This window comes from Pygocentrus nattereri, chromosome 3, assembly GCF_015220715.1.
Source record: "Pygocentrus nattereri isolate fPygNat1 chromosome 3, fPygNat1.pri, whole genome shotgun sequence".
Taxonomy (NCBI): Eukaryota; Metazoa; Chordata; class Actinopteri; order Characiformes; family Serrasalmidae; genus Pygocentrus; species Pygocentrus nattereri.
Window position 1 is genome coordinate 6,190,009 of NC_051213.1, and position 25,097 is coordinate 6,215,105.

At 43.4% G+C, this 25,097-nt stretch overlaps 1 protein-coding gene and 1 long non-coding RNA gene across 2 annotated transcripts in view; both read right to left on the reverse strand.

Moving 5' to 3' along the window:
- Nucleotides 1–295: 295 nt before the first annotated feature.
- On the reverse strand, nt 296–678 carry LOC108431169. The gene is made up of 3 exons (XR_001858124.1): nt 654–678; nt 472–576; nt 296–363 (listed from the first exon to the last, which is right to left on the reverse strand). It is a non-coding gene; the product is annotated as an uncharacterized LOC108431169 (long non-coding RNA).
- Nucleotides 679–10,390: 9,712 nt separating this feature from the next.
- Nucleotides 10,391–25,097, reverse strand: part of enkur (enkurin, TRPC channel interacting protein) — a 19,904-nt gene continuing 5,197 nt past the window's right edge. Inside the window, exons 4-6 of the mRNA XM_017704126.2 lie at nt 24,117–24,349; nt 23,375–23,521; nt 10,391–10,776 (exon numbers count right to left, since the gene is read on the reverse strand). Of these exons, the coding sequence (XP_017559615.1) occupies nt 10,603–10,776; nt 23,375–23,521; nt 24,117–24,349 (554 nt within the window). The 3' untranslated portion in view covers nt 10,391–10,602. The remainder of the gene's footprint in view (nt 10,777–23,374; nt 23,522–24,116; nt 24,350–25,097) is intronic.

The following is a 25,097-nucleotide window of genomic DNA, read 5'->3' on the forward strand; positions in this document are numbered from 1 at the left end:
GTAGAGTTCTGGGCAGGTCAACTACACGCCCAAACATTCAAATATGACTGAACATCATTGCATGATTTAAGGTTATTATATTACATTACATCTAGAGCAAAATACAGATATAGTTTTAAACCACAATATTATTAATTTGGTAGCTGTTTTTTCAATGTTTGATTCATTTCCTTCATAGTTTTGTTTATGAGGAGAAAGAGTTTATTGGTTTTATTTGACGTTTGTTTGTGTTCTGACGTACCGTGAGTTGTTTTTCCTGGATTTCTTCTGCTCAGGATCTTTTGTGAGGCTCCAGATTGTGTGATTGTGTCTCCAGTGAATCGTCAGAGCTACACCAGCTGGGAGCTCAGGAACTTTGTTCACCTGTGTTTGTAAAACAAGCTTCAATTAAATCTGGGTTTTGTTAAATATGACATTTATGTTCTAAAATTAATTAAAGAAAGGCTGTAAATATATTGAGTTAGTTCTTACCTTCTGAGGTCAGGGGGACTAGGTTGTTGGTTGTTTTGCCTGGCAAACAGTAAATGCCATATCGGACCAGCAGGGAACTGCCCTCTTACTGTGGGGCATCATATACTGTATATATACAAAAAGAAGAAAATGCCTGAGAGGAGTCGGCAAAATTGACTAGTGTGTATTTGACGTCTGCATACCTCTGAGAGGTGTTAATGCTGAAGGGAGCATGGAGGTCAATGGTGTTACTGCTGAAGGAAGTGTGGAGGTCAATGGTGTTACTGCTGAAGAAAGTGTGGAGGTCAATGGTGTTACTGCTGAAGGAAGTGTGGAGGTCAATGGTGTTACTGCTAAAGAAAGTTTGGAGGTCAATGGTGTTACTGCTAAAGAAAGTGTGGAGGTCAATGATGTTACTGCTAAAGAAAGTGTGGAGGTCAATTGTGTTAGTGCTAAAGAAAGTGTGGAGGTCAATGATGTTACTGCTAAAGAAAGTGTGGAGGTCAATGGTGTTACTGCTGAAGAAAGTGTGGAGGTCAATGGTGTTACTGCTGAAGAAAGTGTGGAGGTCAATGGTGTTACTGCTAAAGAAAGTATGGAGGTCAATGGTGTTACTGCTGAAGGAAGTGTGGAGGTCAATGATGTTACTGCTGAAGGACGTGTGGAGGTCAATGGTGTTACTGCTAAAGAAAGTGTGGAGGTCAGTGGTGTTACTGCTAAAGAAAGTGTGGAGGTCAGTGATGTTACTGCTGAGGAAAGTGTGGAGGTCAATGGTGTTACCGCTGGTGCAGTGGTATGGGTCAGTGGTGTTACCGCTGGAAGAAATGCAGATGTCAGTGGTGTGACCACTGAAGGAGATGCACAGGTCAGTGGTGTTACCGCTGGAGGAGATGCAGAGGTCAGTGGTGTTCCTGCTGGAAGGAGGTGTGCAGGTAGCTGCTGTTATCGCTGGAGGAGGTATAGAGGTCAGTTGTTTTTACAGCTGGAAGAGATGTGGAAGTCAAAAGTGTTACCACGAAAGGAGTTGTAGAGGTCAATGGTCTTATAACTGAAGGAGATTCAGAGAGAGGTCAGTGGTGTTCTACTGGACGAGGTTTGCAGGTCAGTGGTATTACTGTTGGAGGACATGCAAAGGTAAGTGGTGTTACTGCTGGAGTAGTTGTTTAAGTCTCCACCATCTTACCACTAGAGGAGATGTGAAGGTGAAGATGGTGGAGGTGTAGAGGTCAGTGGTGTTACTGCTGGAGGAGATGAAAAGGTGAGTGGTCTTACTTCTGGAGGAGATGCAATGGTAACTAGTGGTTACTGGAGAAGGTGTAGAGGTCATTGGTATTACATTTACATTTACCTTTACAGCATTTAGCAGACGCTCTTATCCAGAGCGACTTGCAAGAAGTGCTTTGTCTATCTAGAGAAAGTCTCTTTGCTAGTTACCCATAGGTTAAAGAAAAGGTCCTGAGCTCAGATACTGCTAGATACAAAAGTCAGTATTACTGCTGGAGGTGCTGTGGAGGTTAATGGTGTTACTGCTGAAGGAGATGTAGAGGTCAGTGGTGTTACTGTTGGAGGAGGCGCTGAGGTCAGTGCTGTTACAGCTGGTGACACTGCAGAGGTTAGTGGTGTTACTGCTGAAGAAGATGCAGATAGAGGAGATGTTAGGTAAAAGATGAGAAAAAAACATTACATTGTAGAACCATAAATGTCAGAATTGCACCTACTTTTTTGATCAGCAGGCCACTGCAAAGGTCAGTAACGGTGCTTGAAGAGGTGTGGTGTTCAGTGGTGTTAATGCTGGTGGCACTGCAGAGGATAGTGTTGTTACCACTGGAGGAAATGCAGATAGAAGAGATGTTAGATAAAAGTCAAGTCAAGAGGCTTTTATTGTCATTCCATCTATGTACAAGTACACAGTGGAGTGAAATTACGTTCCTCCAGGAGCAACACGATGCAACAAGGAACAAAAGTACAACGTCCAAACGTGCAAACATCGTGTGGAAACAAAAAATTAAGCTAGAAACAATAAATACGATAAATTAAACAGACATTAGACACAGTAAACAGACAGGACAGTGCAGCACCGACACAGCACTCATTCTGCACCTTGAGAATGTAGGTCCATCTTTAGGGTGGTCAGTCTGGGTGGGTGAAGCCTGTTCAGTTGCTTCGTTGAGAGCCTCTTTTGATTGTGGTTCAGTGAAACCGTCAGGCTTGAGGACGGCTTCCTCCACCACAGAGCTTCTATCTCCAGCAACAATGTCCTCGTGAGAGGGTCAGTGGTGGGGTCAGTTGGAGAGGGTTCAGATGGTTCAGGCTCCTCCAGGACTGGGTTGCAAGTTTTCACGTAGATGAGTAGCGGTCCTCTGTTTGGAGAAACAGGCCAGCTGGATCTCTGAGGCTCCTCTTGTCCTTCAACCTTGGCCTGCACCTCCTCATTGTTTGAGGTTTCCTGTTTTCTGCGCTAAACCCGGTTCTCTGTCCTGAACATGTTCACTCCTGGAGAAAACATCCTCTTCATCGGTTCTTTCCTCCTCTTCATTACCCTCTCCATGTGTTGACGCCTCGTCTCCTTGATCCTTTCGATCTCCAGTGCTCTCTCTCTGCTCTCCTTCTGATGTTGCTCCTCCTCTCTCTGGTCCTCTGTTTCCTCCTTCTCCATCTTTCTGTGGTTCTCCATATGTAGAACTTGTTCTCGTTCTCCCTCTCTGTTCACAGCTGTCCTCCACTCTCCTTCAAAAACAGACTCCATATCGCTCTGTTTATCTTCTTTGCCCTCCGTTGTTCTCTCCATCTATGTATCTCCTCCAAACTTATCGTCTTCTCCCAAGCTGCTCCTGCAGGTGGGATCTCCCTGCCCGTTCTTCTCTTCCTCCTCTGTCTTCCTCTCTTCATCCTGTTCTCTCTCCTACTCCAGCTGTCTTTTCATCGCTCTTAGCTTTTCCTCCTTCTCTTTCTTCTTTTCTGCTATCCTCCTTTTCTTTTCTTCCAGCTTCTCTTCTTTCTCCTTTATCTTTCTTAGCTTTTCCATCTTTCTTCCTTCAAGCTTTTTCTCCAGCTTGTCTTTTTCTTGCCTTTCCTTCTGCATGTCCTTCACTGATCTCCTCCCTGCATCTCTCCTCGATAGCCATTCGTTCCTTTACTTTCTCTATCTCTCTTTTCAGAGCCTCCTCTCTCTCTCCTTCTCAACTCCTCCATCTCTCTCTCTTTCAGGAGGAGCAGTCTTTCTCCCTCAGCGTCTGGATGATTCCTCTCTTCCTCTGCTATTTTCTCCTTCATCCTCTGCACCTCTCTTTTCATCTGGTTGCATCTCTCTCTGCATTTCAGGATCTCCATCTCCTGCTCTCTGATGATCTCCTCCATCCCTCTGATCTCTCCCTCCTTGACGCTCCCTCTAAGGGCCTTTAGACACACAACACACACAGTCTGTGAAGAACAGCTTCCTGACTGAGACCATCAACTCTGGGCTTTTACACTCAGACTGAACGAGAGAAACAGCAGAAAGAGTGGAGAGAGGAGGAGAGACGGAAAGAAAGAAAGAAAGAAAGAAAGAAAGAAAGAAAGAAAGAAAGAAAGAAAGAAAGAAAGAAAGAAAGAAAGAAAGAAGAGGAAAAACCGACGGACACGGATAAAGAAAAAGAAGGAAAAGAAATAGAAACTGGAGCGAAGACTTGAAGAGATGAAGAAGTGAAAGCTGTTATTCATCTTTGGAGGTTTTACACACTGTAGTTCACGTCACCGTGTCTGTCTGTTATTCATGCATTAGGATTATTATTCATTATTCATTTTTACTGATCAACAAACCTGCTGATGTAATAATCATAGAAACCGTATAAAGTCTCTGCTGGGTTTGGGTTTGAGGAGTGAAACATGCCTTGGAGAAAAAGTTCTGCTGTATTTCAGTCTCAGTCACTCTGCCCACTATAGAGCACTGACACTGACGCTCTATACACTGATATAAACACTAAAATCACCTCAGCCATCTGTCTGTCTGTCTGTCTGTCTATCTGTCTGTCTATCTGTCTGTCTTTCTGTGTCTTTCTGTCTATCTATCTGTGTCTTTCTGTCTGTCTTTCTGTCTGTCTATCTGTCTGTCTGTCTTCCTGTTTGTCTGTCTGTCTTCCTGCCTGTCTGTCTGTCTTCCTGTCTGTCTGTCTTCCTGTCTGTCTGTCTATCTGTCTGTCTTTCTGCCTGTCTGTGTATCTGTCTGTCTTCCTGTCTGTCCTCATTCTCATTCTGTCCAGTCCAGTAGTTCAGAGCTGAGGCCGAATCTCCACCCTCACTGTCAGATACGTCACTAATATAACTAATAAACTGTCACTGATCAATAACAGAACCTTTCACTGAGGACCAAACCGGCTCAAACACTGTGATGAGTGAGGTCATGTGTCCTACCTTTCTAGTGGACGGCTGGCGCTCTCTCTCTCCTTCCTCTCCTTCTCTATGTAAACAGTGCTGCTCACTAGCACAGCATCTCACCTGTCTATCCTGTCTATACGATTATGAGCTTCCATGGCTGCACTGCTGGGTGAGACAGCTGTCCAGATGGGAAGCTGGGCAGTCACTGTGTTTACAGTGCACTGCTGGGGTGAGACAGCTGTGCAGATGGGAAGCTGGGCGGTCACTGTGTTTACAGTGCACTGCTGGGGTGAGACAGCTGTGCAGATGGGAAGCTGGGCAGTCACTGTGTTTACAGTGCACTGCTGGGGTGAGACAGCTGTGCAGATGGGAAGCTGGGCGGTCACTGTGTTTACAGTGCACTGCTGGGGTGAGACAGCTGTACAGATGGGAAGCTGGGCGGTCACTGTGTTTACAGTGCACTGCTGGGGTGAGACAGCTGTGCAGATGGGAAGCTGGGCGGTCACTGTGTTTACACTGCGTTGCTGGGATGAGACAGCTGTCCAGATGGGAAGCTGGGCAGTCACTGTGTTTACAGTGCGCTGATGGATGAGACAGCTGTCCAGATGGGAAGCTGGGCAGTCACTGTGTTTACAGTGCACTGCTGGGGTGAGACAGCTGTGCAGATGGGAAGCTGGGCAGTCACTGTGTTTACATTGCTGCTGGGTGAGACAGCTGTCCAGATGGGAAGCTGGGCGGTCACTGTGTTTACAGTGCACTGCTGGGGTGAGACAGCTGTGCAGATGGGAAGCTGGGCGGTCAGTGTGTTTACAGTGTGCTGCTGGGTGAGACAGCTGTACAGATGGGAAGCTGGGCGGTCACTGTGTTTACAGTGCACTGCTGGGGTGAGACAGCTGTGCAGATGAGAAGCTGGGCAGTCACTGTGTTTACAGTGCACTGCTGGGTGAGACAGCTGTGCAGATGAGAAGCTGGGCAGTCACTGTGTTTACAGTGCACTGCTGGGTGAGACAGCTGTGCAGATGAGAAGCTGGGCAGTCACTGTGTTTACAGTGCACTGCTGGGTGAGACAGCTGTCCAGATGGGAAGCTGGGCGGTCACTGTGTTTACAGTGCACTGCTGGGGTGAGACAGCAGTCCAGATGGATAGCTGGGCGGTCACCATGGTTACAGTGCGCTGCTGGGAGCGGTTGCTAAGCGACATCTGACGCAGCCGCGAGGCATAAACAGACAAGCCGCTTAGCCGCTAGCTAACTAGCTAGCTAACTACATACGCTAACGTAGCGCTGGTGCCGCCACTCAGCAGGTCGACCCAGAAACGTTCACCCCAACTGTCAGTAAGTGAGGCTGCTTATCTCATTTTATCGCTTCTCACCTTTTAATAGCAGATTCTGAGCCTTGCACTCGGAACTGCAGTCGCCGCTCCACTCGATCCAGTCGGTTAATGTTAGCGAAGCTACGCAGCTGGAAAATCCTCAGTTCTGGGAGCTGAACACGTCCCCCAGCAGGCGGCGCTGTCTCGGTAAGGAATGTAAGAGACTGTCTGGACGAGGTTTAACACTCACTAAACAAACCCGATAAACCTGCCCGCGCTAGCGCCGTGACCGGGACCCTCACTGTAAACCGCTCGTAACGGTCGCGTTTGGCTTTAAACGGAAAACACGGCGCTCGCGCTTCAAAACCGACCGTCCGAGAGTCTCGCGCTCTGATTGGTCTGAAACTCCCGCCAGTCTTTTGTTTGTCCTCCCATAGACCTTTTCCCCGGTTTGCGCCTCTGCTGGACTGAATGAACTGTGCTGTTTGTTTTTGTTTGTTTGTTTTTATTTGTTTGTTTGTTTGTTGTTAATCTAGACACACAGCAGAAAAGTGTAAACCCCTGAAATACACAAGACGGATGGACGTCTTAATATATTGAAGTCAAAGTATGAAGTTGGACATTTAAACAAAATCTATTTATTATGTAATTTTTCGTGGTGAAACAATAAAGGTATTTATATCACCACTCAAATATATCTGTTTATCATTGTTTGTGTTTTCCAGTCACCTGGAGATCATGATTTTGAAAGTCGTATATACACTGTGTGTACAATTATTAGACAAGTGAGTATTTTGACCATATTGTCATTTTTAGGCATATTTTCTAACCCCAAGCTGGATAAACTTGAATGCTTAATGGAGTTAAGCATAGCAGGTCATGTGTATCTGTGTAATGAGGGAGGGAGTGGCCTAAGGAGGTGTGCATAATTATTAGGCCGCTTTTTTCTTCAGGCAAAATGGGCCAAAAAAGAGACTGAACTGACTCTGAAAAGTTAAAAATTACCAAAAGTCTCTCAGAGGGATGCAGAACTCTTGAAATTGCTGAGATATTGGGGCGAGATCACAGAACCATCAAACGTGCTGAGAAAAAAGACGCAAATTAACTGCGAAGGATTTGACAAGAATCAAGCGTGAAGCTGCCAGGAACCCATTATCTTCCAGTTCTGTCATATTCCAGAACTGCAACCTAGCTGGAGTATCAAGAAGCACAAGATGTTCAGCGCTCAGAGACGTGGCCGAGGTAAGGAAGGCTGAAACCCGACCACCACTGAACAAGACACATAAGCTGAAGTGTCTAGACTGGTCCAAGAACAATCTGAAGACAGGTTTTTCAGAGGTTTTATGGACTGATTAAACGAGAGTGACTACTGACGGACCAGATGGACGGGCCCGGGCGGGATCAGTAACGGGACAGAGCTCCACTTCGAGTCAGACGCCAGCAAGGTGGAGGTGGGGTACTGGTATGGGCTGGTATTATTAAAGATGAGCTGGTTGGACCTTTTCGGGTTGAAGCTGGGCTCAAAATCAGCTCCCAAGCCTACTGCCAGTTTTTAGAAGACACTTTCTTTAAGCAGTGGTCCAGGAAGAATCTGCATCTTTCAAAAAGACGATGATTTTTATGCAGGACGATGCTCCATCACATGCATCCAAGGACTCCTTTGGATGGCTCGCCAGTAAAGGCATTATGAATGAAGAACTTATGACGTGGCCCCCTTCCTCACCTGACCTGAACCCAACTGAGAACCTGTGGGCAGTTCTTAAACGGGAGATTTATAGTGAAGGAAAACAGGACCCCTCTCTGAACAGGATCTGGGAGGCTGCGGTCGCTGCTGCACAAAAAGTTGATGGTCAACAGATCAAGAAACTGACTGACTCCATGAATGGAAGGCTTATCACTGTTATTGAAGAGAACGGCGGCTGTACTGGTCACTAATGTTTTTTTTTATTTCTCAGAAATGTTCACTGGAAAGCTTTGAGTTGTTTATAATTCTCACTTGAACAGATGAAAATAAAGTGAGATGGGAAAATGTTTTTCATTTAGCTGCATAATAGTTCTGCACCATTATAGTTTCCCAATGATTGTGCACATATAGATATTCTCCTAAGAAAGCCAAAACTTCACTTTATTTTTCTTAAACATTCATGTTTGAGGTTTATTAACATTTTGGATTAACCGAGAGCGCTGTAGCTGGTCATTAATAAAAATAATCCTCAAAAATAAGACTTGCCTAATAATTGTGCACACAGTGTAAAAGAGTTTGTTCTCTTTCTGTTGGGCCAAATGAAAAGTCCTAATGGTCTAACTCTGGGCAGCTTTGACCCACTTAAGAAAATAGACGTGTAGATGTTGAAGAGAGGGAACTAAGTGCTTATTTTACATGAAGTTTTGGTTGTATGTGATATCTAACGTACCCAGGTTAGGTGTTTAGTACATTTACTTCCTATTGGTCCAAAGTTGTTTTATCCTGGTTCCTGGCTCGTTGTCTCTGGTTACAGTTGTACATCTGAAAATAGATCAGCAAGTAAAACCTTAGCGAGGTTCTTTTGGCTGTTTCTTGAGGAGCTTGTTATATTCTGGTTATGTTCTCCATCAGGGAGGGCTGTGGTCATCCTGGTCATCCTCTGTTGTGATTGTCAGTGTGGCAGTACCACAGGAACATCACACTCACACCACAGGACTTTCTGTAACGGACCACTCTTTGGTCTCAACTGAACTGTCAAACAAAGTGATGTCTTAAGTCATGCCTCGTCTTCAAGACACACAAAATAATTCCTTCGGTGTCTTAAGACGTTAGCTTTCATGTCCCAAGACGAAGAAGGTGTCTTCACTCATACGTCGTAAGACGTTCTTGAGATGTCTTGACATAAGAAAATGTCTCAAGACATCTTAAGACACAGTGACAGCTGGGTATGTAGGACCCAGACAACCAAAGCATTGAATGGCTCCAAAAGCTGCTCCCCTTACGTTTTTACCCAAAATGGTTATGAGTTCATGGTTTAATACCTGAGTCGCTGTTCTGAGATAGTTGATTTAAAGTTTACTTACTGGACATTTTTCAGTAAGAACTTTTACTCCCGGATCACTTCCGTGTTTCCGGCAGCAGCAGCTTTTGTTTAGTTTTCTCACCTGCTCTGGAAAATGACCGAGGAATACAGAAAATGTTGAGGAGGTCTGTTTCCCAACGGCCATGAAGCCAAATCAATTTGAAAAGGAGAAAGAGAGAGGAGAGACAGAGAAAGAAAGAGAGGAGAGAGATAAAGAGAGGAGAGAGAGAGAGAAAGAAAGAGAGGAAAGAGAAAGAGAGGAGAGAGAGAGAAAGAGAGGAGAGAGATACAGAGAGGAGAGAGAGAGAGAGAAAGAAAGAGAGGAAAGAGAAAGAGAGGAGAGAGAGAGAAAGAGAAAGAGAGGAGAGAGATAAAGAGAGGAGAGAGAGAGAAAGAAAGAGAGGAAAGAGAAAGAGAGGAGAGAGAGAGAAAGAAAGAGAGGAGAGACAGAGAAAGAGAGGAGAGAGAAAGAGAGGAGAGAGAGAGAAAGAAAGGGGAGAGAGAAAGAGAGGAGAGATAAAAAGAGAGGAGAGAGAAAGAGAGGAGACAGAAAGAAAGAGAGAGGAGAGAAATAAAAAGAGAGGACAGAGAGAGAGAGAGGAGAGAGAAAGAAAGAGAGGAGAGAGAGATAAAAAGAGAGGAGAGAGAGAAAGAGAGGAGACAGAAAGAGAGAGGAGAGAGAAAAAAGAGAGGAGAGAGAAAGAAAGAGAGAGGAGAGAGAGAGAGAAAGAAAGAGGAGAGAGAGAGAGAAAGAAAGAGGAGACAGATAAAAAGAGAGGAGAGAGAGGGAGAAAGAAAGAAAGAGAGCAGAGAAAGAGAAGAGAAATAAAAAGAGAGGACAGAGAGAGAGAGGAGAGAGAAAGAAAGAGAGGAGAGAGAGAGAGAAAGAGAGGAGAGAGAAAGCAAGAGGAGAGAAAGAAAGAGAGGAGAGAGAAAGAAAGAGGAGAGAGATAAAGAGAGGCAGGAGAGTAAGAGAGCATTCATATAGATAGATAAATATATACATAGACAGACAGACAGACAGACAGACAGACAGATAGACAGATAGACAGATAGATAGATAGAATAAATCACTTTTGGGTCCCTGAAGAACCTTGTTTGGGAAGAAGCTCTATACCAACTCATGAGTACTTCCTAGAACTTTTACACCCTTTCTGAAGCCTTTATTTTTAAGACTGAAGAAAGAGAGAAAGACAGAGGGAGAGAAGAGAAAGAAACAGAATGAGATATAAAAGTCAGGGAGGTTGGTTTATTTGTACTGGAGCAGAATGATGAACGTCTTCAAAGGCCTCATTATTGTATTATGTAACGAGTGAGGAGCTCAGACTCTCTGCAGACTCTAGAGGAGTAAAGACTTTGTGGAGGCAGTTCATAGTAAATGTGCTGTTAGTGTTCCACACGCCACTGTGGTTCTGGCTGTGGTGTTCTGAGTGGTCAGTGGTCAGTTGTTGGTAATGTAGATGATTTTATATCGCTCCATCAGGTCTATATCCCTCTCCAGCTGCTTCATCTTCATCTCCAGATGCTCCTTCCTGAACTTCTTGGAGGCTGTGTCCGTGACCACAGAGAGCCCCTGGAACTGATGGTGGAGCTCATCCCAGTTCTTCTTCAGACCCTGCAGACAGGATGAGACCGGATTAGAGGAGAGGAATAAAGCTCATCCACAGAGTGAAGGTCATCAGTCGCTCAGGTTTAAGCTTCCATGTGAAGCCCTTTATTATTTTAGCCTGTTTTAGGAAAAAGGTCTGCAAATGGAAAACAGCAGAAAAGGTGAGAAAGAAAAACAAGCTCCACTTCTACTAATTAATCAGCACAGTACGGTTAACAGACACACAACCCCAACACCACAAACTCGGCTCTTATGACTAAACAGCTGTAAACCACGTATTCAGACAACAGGATACAGATTACGACAAACAGAAAAACCAATGTTTTCTAATGGATTTCTCTCCTAATCTTACTGTGTTTCAGTAATGGAAGTTTCATCATTTAAAACTGGAAAATATTAATAAAAATCAATGAGATCCCTCAGATGTATGTTTTAATCATTCATCTATCTATCTGTCTGTCTGTCTGTCTGTCTGTCTGTCTGTCTGTCTGTCTATCTATCTATCTATCTATCTATCTATCTATCTATCTATCTATCTATCTATCTATCTATCTATCTATCTATCTCTGTCTGTCTGTCTGTCTGTCTGTCTATTGTTGGGGGTTTTGAAGAAATATGTCCTTAAATCACCTTTTAATAAAAGTTTTGTAATAATCATTAACTTAGAAATGATTAAAGACAGAGTTATGAGCATTACACAGAGGAACAGATCCATTTGTCTGAACAGCAGGCCCAACACTTCCAAATATGGAGTTTCCGCTTTAGGAGCAGATTGTAGGCCATGAAAGAGATCTTTAATGGTAAAGTGCACCTGGCCTAGGAGCCTGAGAAACGCTGCACATTCAGCGAAAACAAGCCAGCCGCTAGTGAGCGAAACAGATAGGAGCCGGTAGAAACTAGCCCATAAATCAAAATTAATGAGGAGAGCACCCAACATTGGTCAAGATGACCTAGTGAGCCAGGATAAGGGATGTATATAAAATATATATGTTGATATTCCTAGGAGACAAGGGTTCCTACGAAAGCTAGAAAAAAACAGTTCTATTGGTAACCAAGGTGATTTCAGGATGTATCAAAAAGGTGGGGCATTGATCTGACCCCCGGGAGGGGTGATGAGCTCACCCAAGAGTGCTATAAAACGTATGGTTTTTGACCCGTCTGTACATTTTGGCTTTCGGGCGCCATTTAGTCACACTGGGACTAATAAAGACGCCTTTTCTCTCCTTCGACCGAACCTGCGGCTGAAGTTTGGGTTTTCATCTGACTTTGGCTTTTTTGATGGACTCTTCTCTTTTCTTTAACTTTTGCAAGAACACTTTTTCAGTCTTTTTAATTCGCTACCGATTTGTTCCATTAGAGAACAGATTAAATTAAAACTAAACCTTTGGTTCAACTTTAATTAATTAGTAATGTTTTTCCACATCATCGGGGACGTCGGAGCGGAGGACGGGGAGCTCTGGGTCCTGACATTTGGTGGCCTAGTAATGGGGACAAGAGACAAGTCCGCGAGGTGTTGCGTGAGCGACAGATGGTCCAGGGCACTGAGCAAGCACCAGTCCTGAGACCAATACGCCACCGTATGGCTGAGTGAAAGATTGCGTTTTTGCCCACATGCATGCCCTAATTTAGAGGTAAGGCAGACACCTGTTAAACAAAGTTCTGCTAATATTTTGTGGGATAAAAAACTTTCTATTCACTGTATAGATAGTTGTGTGGTTGCTATTTGCTATTTGCTGTTTGTTAAGATAAATATGATAAATTGTATGCTTGCTATTTGATAAGATAAATTTATGAGAACTGTATGATGGCATTTTTCTGAGGTGTTTAGTGAGGCTTAAAGGACTTGTACAGTTGCAATTTGATGGGATCTAAAATAGTTGATTTTTGTTCATGATTTGCAATAAGATCATTTTTACAGCTGCATGGGAAGGGAGAAAAAGATGAAAAAGGAAAAATATAATAAACAGGAGAAACAGTCTAGAAAAGGTTGGGCGAATAAATGAAATAGTTTTAGGTTGTGAGAATAGAATATAGTGATTGAACTAAGCCGTCAGCTAACCAGAAACAGAAGTGAAGACCGCGCGTGAGAATAAATAGTCTGAAGCCGCACCACGAGGAAAATAAAAAGCATGCTAGAGAGAAAAAAGTGCTGAAGCTTAATGGTTATTTGTAATTGTTGACGTTGAAGTGTGTGGCCGTTTAGTTTTTTGTTTTTTCTGAAGCGCTGGAAATGAAAAGGTATAAAGTTGATGAGCCACACCATGAAGGTATGGGAAAGAGTTGTTGAAGCAAGGCTAAGGCGAGAGGTCCAGATCAGTGAGCAGCAGTTTGGTTTCAGTACCATAGATGTAATTTTTGCGTTGAGATTGTTGGTAGAGAAGTACAGAGAAGGTCAGAAGGAGCTGCATTGTGTCTTTGTGGATCTAGAGAAGGCAGATGATAGGGTGCCAAGAGAGGAAATGTGGTACTGTATGAGGAAGTCAGGTGTAGCTGAAAAGTATGTTAGGGTGGTGCAGGACATGTATGAGGATAGTGAGACAGTGGTGAGGTGTGCAGTTGGAGTGACAAATGGTTTCAAGGTGAAGGTAGGGTTACATCAGGGATCAGCTTTGAGCCCCTTCTTGTTTGCAATGGTGATGGACAGGTTGACAGATGTGGTCAGGCAGGAGGCTCCATGGACCATGATGTTTGCAGGTGACATTGTAATCTGTGGTGAGAGTAGAGAGCAGGTGGAAGAGAATCTGGAGAGGTGGAGGTTTGCACTGGAGAGGAGAGGAATGAAGGTCAGTAGAGACAAGACGGAATACCTGTGTGTGAATGAGAGGGAGGCAGATGGAAAGGTGAAGATGCAAGGAGTAGAGGTCGTAAAGGTGGATGACTTCAAATATCTTGGATCAACCATCCAGAGCAATGGACAGTGTAGAAAAGAGGTGAAGAAGAGGGTGCAGGCAGGATGGAGTGGGTGGAGATGGGTGTCAGGGCTGATGTGTGACAGAAGGATAGCAGCAAGAGTGAAAGGGAAGGTTTACAAGACAGCAGTGCGTCCTGCTATGATGGATGGTTTGGAGACTGTGACTTTGTCTAAAAGACAGGAGGCTGAGCTGGAGGTGGCGGAGATGAAGATGGTGAGATTTTCGTTGGGAGTGACAAGGATGGACAAGATTAGAAATGAGCAGATCAGAGGGACGGTGAAGGTGGAGCAGTTTGGAGATAAAGCCAGAGAAGCCAGGTTGAGATGATTTGGACATGTGTTGAGGAGGAATAGTGGATATATTGGTCAAAGAATGTTGGAGATGGAGCTGCCGGGCAGAAGGAGAAGAGGTAGACCTCAGAGAAGGTTTATGGATGTAGTGAAGGTGGACATGGAGATGGTTGGTGTAAAAGTAGAGGAGGCAGTGGATAGGGAGTAGCCGAAAGAAGAAGAAGAAGATCTATTTGGGAGGCCCGTTAGAGTAGATGAAACGCGTTTGTTACCGGTAACTCAAGAAGATGTGCCAGCATGGTCTTTTAAAGCTGTGAAGATCTTGCTGTTTGGGCAAAAGAAAAGATAAATAAATGCTTGATTTGCTTGAAGTGAGGTGTATAAATAGGATAGATTACAAAAGTTTGACAATTTTGACCATAAATATGATGAGTGAAAAAATCGAGAATTCGGAGTGAGAGAATGGAGAGTGGTGGAATTTTGGGCAGGAATTGCTATTTTGCTATTTTAAGTAATCATTTAAATAAAAAATTAGGAGCATCTGTTGAGAGCCGATTGATTGGGCTAGAGAGTTAATTGTGGTTTGCTTATGGAGAGTTCCCTATTAAAAGAGACGCAGGGTGTAAGAACACATTTTTGGCTTGACCGTACATACAGAGATTGCCAGGGGAGAGAATATTGGCAGCCAGCTACACTGATTAATGAGAAATTGTGGGGATTACCACAGTGGGTTAATTGGGATGAAGTTGAGACAGCCTTTCCTAACCATAGTCTAAAACAAAGAATAAAGAGAGTGTGGAATAAGGATTTATTAAGCTCAATATTAAATTCATTGCTGGCTAGTGACGTGCCATTACAAGCTGCAGTGAAGTTGGAACCATTGGCTTTAGATGACCGGCAGTGCCGAGAGTTGGAAATTTACTTAACGATCGCAAAAAGAGAAGTGAACTGGGAAGGAGGTCTGCTATCCTCTGTAATTATTGATAGGCTTGATGCGTTGGGTCAGAGCCTGTTCAGTGAGCTGTTGGTGAGTCCAGCTGTTACAGTAAGAAAAATAAATGCATTTGTGAGCTGGGACGAATCTGCCGTTGCTGGTAGAGGCGTTCCACATAGGACAGCGAGAGGGGTACATTACTCTACAATATTAGCATAATATATTAGTAAAATAGGATCATAGTATTCTTACCTAGTTTTAGTAAAATAGGACTATAGCTCCCTTACTCATTTTTGAACAATTATAGCATTGTTAAAAGAAATTTGAAATGGGAAACAAATTAGCCAAACAGGAACAAGGAAAAATACCAACAACCTTTGACTTATTGTTTTCAAAAGGCATTGCATCCTGAAAAGAGTTAGAGCGATGTATGAAAACATGGAACAGGCTAACCCGATTTGAAGAAAAACAGTGGCCCTTAGGTCGATCATTTGACGTGGACTTATGTGAAATTGCAAAAATCAGAGAAGAACAGGGAAAGCAGGCAAGAGCCCAATTACCTGAAAATAGAGGTAAGCTAAAAAATGCCAGAAGAAAAGTGGAAAAGACTGAAAATCAACTTGCTGATAGACAAGGTATAGACAAGACTGGTAGACTTACAATATTACAAGCGTTCCGAGAGGGAGCCATGCAGCTGAGGGAAAAAGAGAAAAGCTATGCTCAGATGACAGAGACTGACAATAAAGCAAGCGCACCAGTGCAGAATGAAACAAGACCACCTGCCTATGCCCCAGTACCCCATTCTAAACTCAAGCACAAGAGAGTAGCTAGACACTTTCCAGTGATTCAAACAGAAGAGTGGAAAGAAGCCCAAGTACAAAAGACAGGAGCAGTGAAATTTAAAACCAATCCCATGGAGACACGAAAGGAAACAATGAGAGGTGATGAAGAACCACTGATCGATTTTCACAAACAAACAGGTCGATCTCCCCAAATGGATATATTAGAAACAGCATCAGAGACAGAAGCTGAGTTGTTAGATCACTGCATGGACATGAGGCCTCAAACTTTTGGAATCCCTCCAAGTCCATTCTCACACACTGGATCCAGGCCAGTAGGAGTAAGCACTCCTAATTCAGCTGCAACTTCAGCACCAAACTTGCAAGCACAAGGCGGGACATCAAACCAACCAGCATTAAGAACCAGAAGCATTGTGTGTGATGAACCAACTCCCCAACGAATTCATGGAGAAGTGGTTATTGAACCACTTGAGGACGCGTAGTAAAGGCAACAAGCCATGCAGGAGGAAATGGATTCATTGGTTAAGTGTGCACAGGAACAACAGCAAACACTGGAAGAGCTGAGACGCCTGATGGAAGGATGCTTGGAACAACAAAAAGCACAAGTAGAGCAGCAGAAACAACGGGAAGAAGAATGCGGAGAAAGGGAGTTGATTATGAACCATTTAAGACAAATGCAGGCTGGAATGGATGACATGAAATAAAAATTAGAGACAAAAACCAATGCAAGATCAAAACAACCATTGCCTAATGAAGAAGAACAGTATGCTTCCGACGCGGAATTCAGTCATGATGAAGAGGATAGATGTAAACATGTGTATAATTTGCGATCACTAAGACAAGCCCCTACAACTAGGCTAGAGTTTCCCCTACTGTACAAAGGACTCAAACGCACTTACATGCCCTGATCATTCACTGACTTGAAAGGCCTGATTGATCAAATGCCAAACCTGAATGATGGAGGACAAAAATGGATTATCGCCTTTGAAGAACGCACTGCAGGCCAAAAACTGGCAGTGGGCGACGATTCCATCCCAAACAATAGGGAAGGTGAAGATGGAAGCTATTCTTGGAGTGGCTTATATGTCATCTTTCATTACATCAGCTGATAATGATGACATGTCCTTTGACATGTACAGAAATAGGGTGCTTGATGCAATCAGACAAGAATATCCATCAGTAATGGTTCCAGAACCAAGCCAACTGGACCAGCCAACTGGAAACACTGGTATTGAAACCAAGTATGTGCATTAAAGAATTCATCAGCACCTTTCAAAGAAAATAGTTAGAAGAAACTGGATCATCCTGGGACCAAACAGAAACCAATCAAAGACTTTTTCAGATGATGCTTCAGAAGTTTGCCACGAGAAGTGCAAAATGCCCTGGATGAAGTTGTGGGCCTGCACAACATGGATTGGAAAGTTTGCAAAGATCATGTGATTCATCATGTGGAAAGATATAGGAAGAAAAAAGAACAGGAAAAAGAAACCAATGAGAAATTGGCAGCACGCCTAAAACAAGCACAAGTGAAGGAGTTGAAGAAAAAGGATAAGAAAAAAAAGATGAATCTGTCAATCAAGCTGCAATTATGACACCACAACAAGGAGGAGCCCCAGCAATTAAACAACAAACCCCACAAGAAAACATTGCCACACAGGCAGCAGTGGTGACTCAACCAAATCAAGTGATTCAAGCAAACACACCACAACCGAATCAAGTAATTCAGTCAAACCCAGTGCAGCCAAGTCAAATAGTTCAGCCAAATATGATACAACCAAACCAAACAATATCCCATGCCAGCCAATAACACTCCAGTTTGGTCAAACACACAGCCTGCTTCAGTAACAGCAGGAATACAACCCATCCATGTCTATGTAAATGGAGGGCCGGGAAATAGAGGAAGAGGAAGAGGAAGGAACGGAGGAAGGGGAGGCCCAATGAGACCAATGGGCATTCCACCACAAGTAGGAATTCAACAAATGCCAAACATGCAAAGTGATCAACAGCTGCAAAGTACCAAAGACCCCCAATCACATGCTGGACATGTGGAAAAGGAGGACACAAGTCGTGGCTGCACCAGTGTAAACCAACCAAATCAAGATTGGTATTGACAGGGCCCAGAGAAACAAGAGGGGGAGTTTGGCAATTGGAGGCTTCCACAGCATCAGTGGGGGAACCCAAACTGCAGGTATCAATCAATGGTCAACAAACAATACCATTTCTGGTGGATACAGGGGCCACACATTCAGTAATTGGCCCCCAAAGGAGCACACCTCCCCCGTCCAATAAAATGATCAGGACACAAGGTTTCTCTGGGAAACAAGTGCCTGATAGACTTTGGACTCAGCACCACACAGATGTAGGCTTAGTGAAGTCTGCAGGAGAAGTCCAGATTAATGTGAAGCCTAATGTGAGCCTTCCTTTTCAAAAACAATATCCACTTAGTGCAGCAGCATATGAGGGAATTAGACCAACCATTGCGGGTTTAGTAAATGCAGGAGTACTGATTGAAACACAAAGTCCATGCAATACTCCAATTTTCCCAGTCAAAAAGCCCAATTCAAATAAATGGTGTTTAGTGCATGACCTATGTGCATTCAATGCTGTGGTTGAAGCTGAAACACCAATTGTGCCAGATCCATATACTTTGCTCTCAATATACCTGCTGATACCATGTATTATACAGTCATTGGCTTGTGTTCAGCTTTCTTCAGCATTCCACTACACGAACAATCAAGGTACTTGTTAGCTTTCAGTTATGGAGGTAAACAGTATACCTATTCTCGTTTACCGCAGGGTTATTGCGAAAGCCCCTTGGTATTTAACAGAGTAGTGGCAGCAGATTTGAGTGACATCCAAGTTGACAGTACAATTTTGCAGTATGTAGATGATCTGTTAATTTGCAGTCCAACCAAAGAACAATGTGAAAAAGATTCAACTGTAGTCCTGACTGTTTTAGGAGAAAACGGCCATAAAGTCAGCAAAGAAAAATTGCAATTTTGTGCTAGAGAAGTTGATTATTTAGGCCGACGTCTACATGGAAATTCATGTTCAGTAATGCCATCTTACATAAAGTTAGTTCAAAGTGCACCCAAACCTACAACCGTCTCTGAAATGCTGACATTTTCGGGAATGGTAGGTTATAGCAGACAATGGATATGTGATTTCGCATTCAAAATAGCCCCATTGAGAAGGTTAATGCATAGCCCAGGCCAACAGAACCTTAAAGGACGCTTAGTGTGGGATGAAGAAGCAGAACAGGTGTTTGAAGCTGTTAAGATAGACTTAGGTACTGCAGCAGCACTCGTCCAGATTACAGTAAGACTTTTCAGTTGTATGTAGCGACTAAAAATGGGTATGCTAATGCTGTTCTGGCACAAGAGCATGATGGTCAAAGTCAACGAATTGCTTATTTTAGCACTCAACTTGATAAGATTGAACAGGGAATGCCACCATGCTACCAAGGGTTGGCAGCAGCAGCATTTGCATATGAAAAAGCAACTTCCAGCACTGTGGGTCATAAGGTTGATCTCTACAAATCATGTCTTACACACTTTGTTGACATCTAACTCTTTTGTATTGACCAATGCTAGGAGAACAGGATATGACACCATTCTTTCTGCTCCTGAGTTGACGATAAAAAGGTGTTCCAAGGTAAATCCTGCAGAAAGATTAGCAACACCTGATGGCGGAGAGCCACATGATTGTGAGATGTTAACTACCAATTACTTAAAACCCAGACAAGATTTGTACAGTGAGCCATTGTTCAATAATGACTTAATTTTTCTTTGTAGATGGATCATGGATCATGTTTCAGAGGTCTAAAAGGCAATCTAGCAGGGTGTGCTGTAGCAAGGTATAGACCTGAAACTGATGATTTTGAGGCTTTATTTAGGACCAGCATTCCACAACCATGTTCAGCTCAATTACCTGAGATAAAAGCACTAACCACGGCATGTCAGTTATCTAAAGGGTTAAATGTGACTATCTATTGCGATTCTGCCTACAGTTACGGGGAAGCAATAGCAGAATTGTTAAGGGCAATCCAACTTCCTAAAAAACTTGCTTTAGTTAAATGTGCAGGACATAAAACAGACAACTCTGTGGTGACTAGGGGTAATAATTTCATTGACCAATTAACTAGAGAAGCTGCATCAGCAGTTCTTCAATGTCCTCTAGGTGATCACCCACGTTTGGGTCGCGACTTTAGAAAGTCTGATGAACAAGAACCAGAATACACTGCTGACTTGACTGGTTTAAAAGAAACTACAGCGCTTAGCTGCTATATATGAAAATGATACTTGGAGAAGAAGGGGAGCAGTATGCATTCATGACATCTGGTATGGTCTGAATGGGCATATGTGGCACCACTCAAATTGTTAAACATTCTGATACATGATGCTCATTGGCCAACCCATGTTAATCGCAAGGAAGTAATTAAGTTCATCAAACAAGATTGGTAGTCTCCTTACATGGTTCCAGTCATAGATGAATTTTTAAGCAGGTGTGTGCCATGTGCACAATATAACTATAGGAAGTCATTAACTGCCCCATTGGATCACACTCCTGTACCAGATGGACCATTTAGACATTTAGTGATGGATTGTGTCGATATGACTAAACCAGTAGGCAGATATAGCTACGTCTTGATGGTAGTCGATGGTTTTTCGAGTTGGATTGAAGCCCAAGCGACTACTAAAGAGGATGCAGGTTCAGCCGCTGGGTTTTCACTGAGAGAAGTTATCTCTAGGTTTGGTATACCTGATAAGATTAGTTCCGACAACGGCCAACATTTTGTTAACAAAGTCATTGACATCATCACACAGGCTTTGAGAATAAAACGCAGGTTTATTCTCATCACAAATCTCATCAGAAATCACAAGGCATGGTAGAACATCAAAACGGTGTTCAAAAAGCTAAAATAGCTAAACTGTGTGAGGCAAGCGAACAGAAAATTAACTGGCTTAATGCTTTGCCTTTAGCCTTGATGAGTATGCGCATGTCAACTAATCGCAATACACATCTCACTCTGCATGAGATGCTTACCGGATGGCCAATGCCAGTAACTTACTTGAGGGCACCAACTAGAGGCCCCAAGCTCGAACAGTTGCAAAGAGAACTACATGATTATGTTATGTGTTTGACTAAGATCCATCGGGAAATTTTCCACGATGTGGAAGGTGCTACGGAGGGTCGTCAATCAGAAATTAGAGAAGACGACCTTAAAAAGGTGCTTCCTGGTGATTTTGTATATGTTAAAACTTTCAGGAGGGGTTGGGATGGGCCCAGACGTGAAGGTCCATTAAAGGTTATTTTAGCCACCCTCACAGTAGTCAAGGTCGAGGGCCAGAAGGTGTGGATCCATCTAAACCATTGTTCTGCTGCACCACCAGCACCTACACCGCCACAGCCCGCTCAACAAGAGTGAATCAGGAAGTGCAGAAGACTCTCCTGGAGAAGGTACTAGTGGTCAAGCTAGACCACCCAGACCATGCACCAGAGCACAAACACTTAGACCTTTACTACCTGACTCATCTGATAGTGACGATTCAGACGTGAGTATAGGCTTGCACTTGTTCGCACAACCAGATACTGACTCAGACAGTGACTTAGGAGGGTGTGCTGGAGCCCAGCTGAGGTGGGACGAGTGCTGATTGGGCGTGCCTGCACTTTGAGCATAGTGACATAGTTTGATGACACTCTGTGACATAGCTTCCTGGCCTGGCCCATCTCATGCCAAAGGGTATCTTCCTGTCTATAAATGGCGTTTCAAATGGTGACTAGATGCAGATAAATATGTGTCTTGGTTCTACTTATCAAAATAACCCTACTACTGCATGTAGAAACTGGGATGAAGTATGGTGGAACACAGGCATTAACGGTTACACACACAAGCAATCCACACCAAAATGGAAACAGCTTCAGAACAGCATTACTATCATACAGGGTCCATCTTCTCCACAACCATGTCGCACAGGTTGCATTCCACTTTACTTGACCTTTAAAGACGCCACACTATTAATGCAAGGCACTTATGGCTTAGGAGCAGACATTTCTGGTACTGATCCAATAGGTAGATTTAAAATCAGAGTTAGACCCAACACATCTAGTGCTAACTTAGCATCACCTGCTCAATCTACACCTAAACTTAAACCTTCAATAAAAACTGTTTCATTCAGAGACTCAGATGAAGTGATAGCTGTAGAAACTATATTTACTGATACAAATAGATGGATTGATTGGATACGCTACACAGCTCACACATTAGGAGCACATGACTGCTATGCATGTTCCACAGCTAAGCCTGTTTTGACAACAGCTCCATTCCCAGCTTTGTTAAATGACCAACACCATGTTACTTGTCTTCTCACCATACTTTCTCACAGGCCAATTTCAAATGACTCGGTTTGTCCTCATATGCCCTGGAAATTTGCACCAGTCAGGAAGATTAGACACAGTCCACCTGTTTTTAAGCCTGAAACAGGTAACTTTACATGTTTCACTCGACATATTGCTAATGGACGCTTTGTGGGCCACTTCCCACACTGCGCAGAGACCTACAAAGCGACTGACTTTCCATTACTTAGCTTTTCGACTGTGTTTGTAGCTAGAGCAGATACTTGGTGTTATTGTTTACCCACCGCCTTAAGAACAACTTTACCTAAGACTTGGACAGGCACGTGTGCCATTACTGTACTTACAATGCCGTTGTTTATTCTCAGTTGTGTAGGTGGGGAGACGGAAGCTCTGTAGACACTATCTGGATTTAAACATGAACAACTTTATTTCAAATGAATGAGATAGTGTTAAAGCCCTATTGGAGCCCCAGAGGCCAATGTGGGATCTCCTCCAAGTCCGAGATGGTTCAGCTTTTTTAAACTGAGTGTGCGCACACACATAATGCACATCCATACATTCACTTAAGGAAACATCTGGAAAAGCTCATTCTAATGCTAAAAGAAAACGAGGGGCCCATCTCTCCCTTGGGACCTAGAGCTTCAAACTTGGGCCCCCTTGACCATTCCAAACCCAAGACATAGTGCTTTTCAGATAGCACACAACTAAATGCATATTAGAGCCCAATATCATATCAGTATCATATCTAGCATTTTTATCGAGCCTGATACACTTCACCATAATCACTGAACATGACGATGCACCACACCACAGAACAAACAGAGTAACATCTGCTCCTGGCAGTTTTTACAACACCATCTATTTTGATGCCATAGGGGTCCCAAGAGGGGTCCCTGAAAAATTCATGGCAAGAGATCAAATAGCAGCAGGGTTTGAATCATTCCTTTTCTGGTGGTTCACCATCAATAGAAATGTTGATTAGATTAATTACATCTATTACAATCAGCAATGTTTTATTAATTTCACCAGAGAAGCTATAGGAGGACTTTCTGAGCAGCTATCTGTCTATCTGTGTCTGTCTGTCTGTCTCTCTGTCTGTCTGTCTGTCTGTCTGTCTGTCTATCTATCTATCTATCTATCTATCTATCTATCTATCTATCTATCTATCTATCTATCTATCTGCCTGTCTATCTGTTTCTGTCTGTCTGTCTGTCTACCTGTCTAGCTAGCTAGTTACTCTATTAAGTTACAAGACACAAGAAATGCTCTGCGAGATGATGAATGTAGGTGTAGGTGGTTCGGAGGGCTGACCTGCAGGATGTTCTGGCGCTCACCCTCAGGGAGCTGCCTCATCGCTCCCTCTTTCAGTCTCTCCTTCACATAGTTATCATACTCCTCCTGCTCTCTCTGCACCTCCTCACGTCGTAGCTGCAGATACTCCGGAGTCTGACCATAGTCCTATATCAGGGGTGGACAGATTTATACAGGTCACTGGTTAGATTATCATTTTCTCCTCTTTTGATGACCCTTAATTCTATACAGGGCAGATATTCCTTTAGGAATCAAAGGACGAAAATGATTACAGTGGATGAGACTGAGCTGCAGTCCTAATGCATACAGGACAGAATAAACAAGACGTAAAGGACAACAGTAATATAGGCTTAACATACACAGAACAGATGAAAAAGCCATATATATAATACAGACCACAGATAGATAGACACATAGATAGATAGACAAAAGAAAGAAATGCAGAAATAGAGATAAGAAGATAAGCAATGACAGCTGGAGAAAGACGATAATATAAACATAATAGAAATGTGATGCATCAAAACATGTAAGCTGCTAATTATGACTTAATGAGTGGAGTAATCGAATGTGTTGCATGGGATGATGACATCAACATGCAACATGCGTCCAGTTGCATGAAACTTTGACCGCTGTACTGCCCTGTAAATGCTCCACACACAAACACACATACACAAAACTAGTAGCTGTAAAGTGAGAATACGAATCATCATGAGAAAAGCCCCAGAGATGTTTTCCCTCTCACTTTTTTCTTGGTGTACTTAGGAAGCAGGCCTGAGTTCTCCAGCAGCTGTTTATCTCCGTGTCTGGTGTCCGTGTAAGTGGGCTGCGGCTTCCGCGGCACGGCCATGATGTTCTCGATAGCGTTGGTTTTCACAAAGTTCTTCTTGGTGTGGGTGCCCATGGGCGGATAGTCGGTTGTAGCAGGAATCGGAGGCTTCTTAGGGTGGCCCTCACCTCCACACAAGAAAGGCTTCTCTGAAGGAGCAAAAGAGTGAACAGAGCTGTAATCCTGCCTCATAAGATGAAAACAAACCCTGCAAATAAAGTCTTTAGCCTCCTTTAAAAAAAATGAAGGCATGGCTCTTTTTTGCATTGGCTTTAGGGTCAGTTTCACCGACATGAATTCCACCTCGTGCCAATGACAAATCACCTTTGGAAATGATTTTCAGCCCAGGCCTTGGCTTAAGGGGGAAATCCACAGATCCCCCTTAAGAAGATCTCAACAAAGTAATTCAGAGTGGCTTGGTCTGAAATGCTCTGTTCTAGAGAAACTTAGAAATGCTCGCTGTGGTGGTGATAGGACCCAGATGTCTGAAGGGGTTCATGCATTTGAAAACTCAAGTTTCGAGATACCTTTGCTTAAACATACTTTGTAACATCTACTCAATCGTGGTGGTACTCCTACAACAGTACCCAGTGAAATGATTTTTCAGATGTATCAGTATTTTATCATCAGTATTACATATAAATCTGAGAAGACACCTGTAGGTTCACCGGTGGCTTAGGCCAGTAAATAAAATGGCTTTATTTGTGTCATTGACATTTTGACCCCACGGGCTGTATTACAGTCACCATGACAACTTCAGTTAGGACTAAATTTAGGACAGACGCTGTTACAGAACAACAGTTCTTAAGTTCTGTAGAAACCAAACCCTCTTGATCCAGGGGACGTAGTCTGTTGTCTGGGCAAGTGAAGGTTATTTGTTGCGTGCGCGGATCTCAG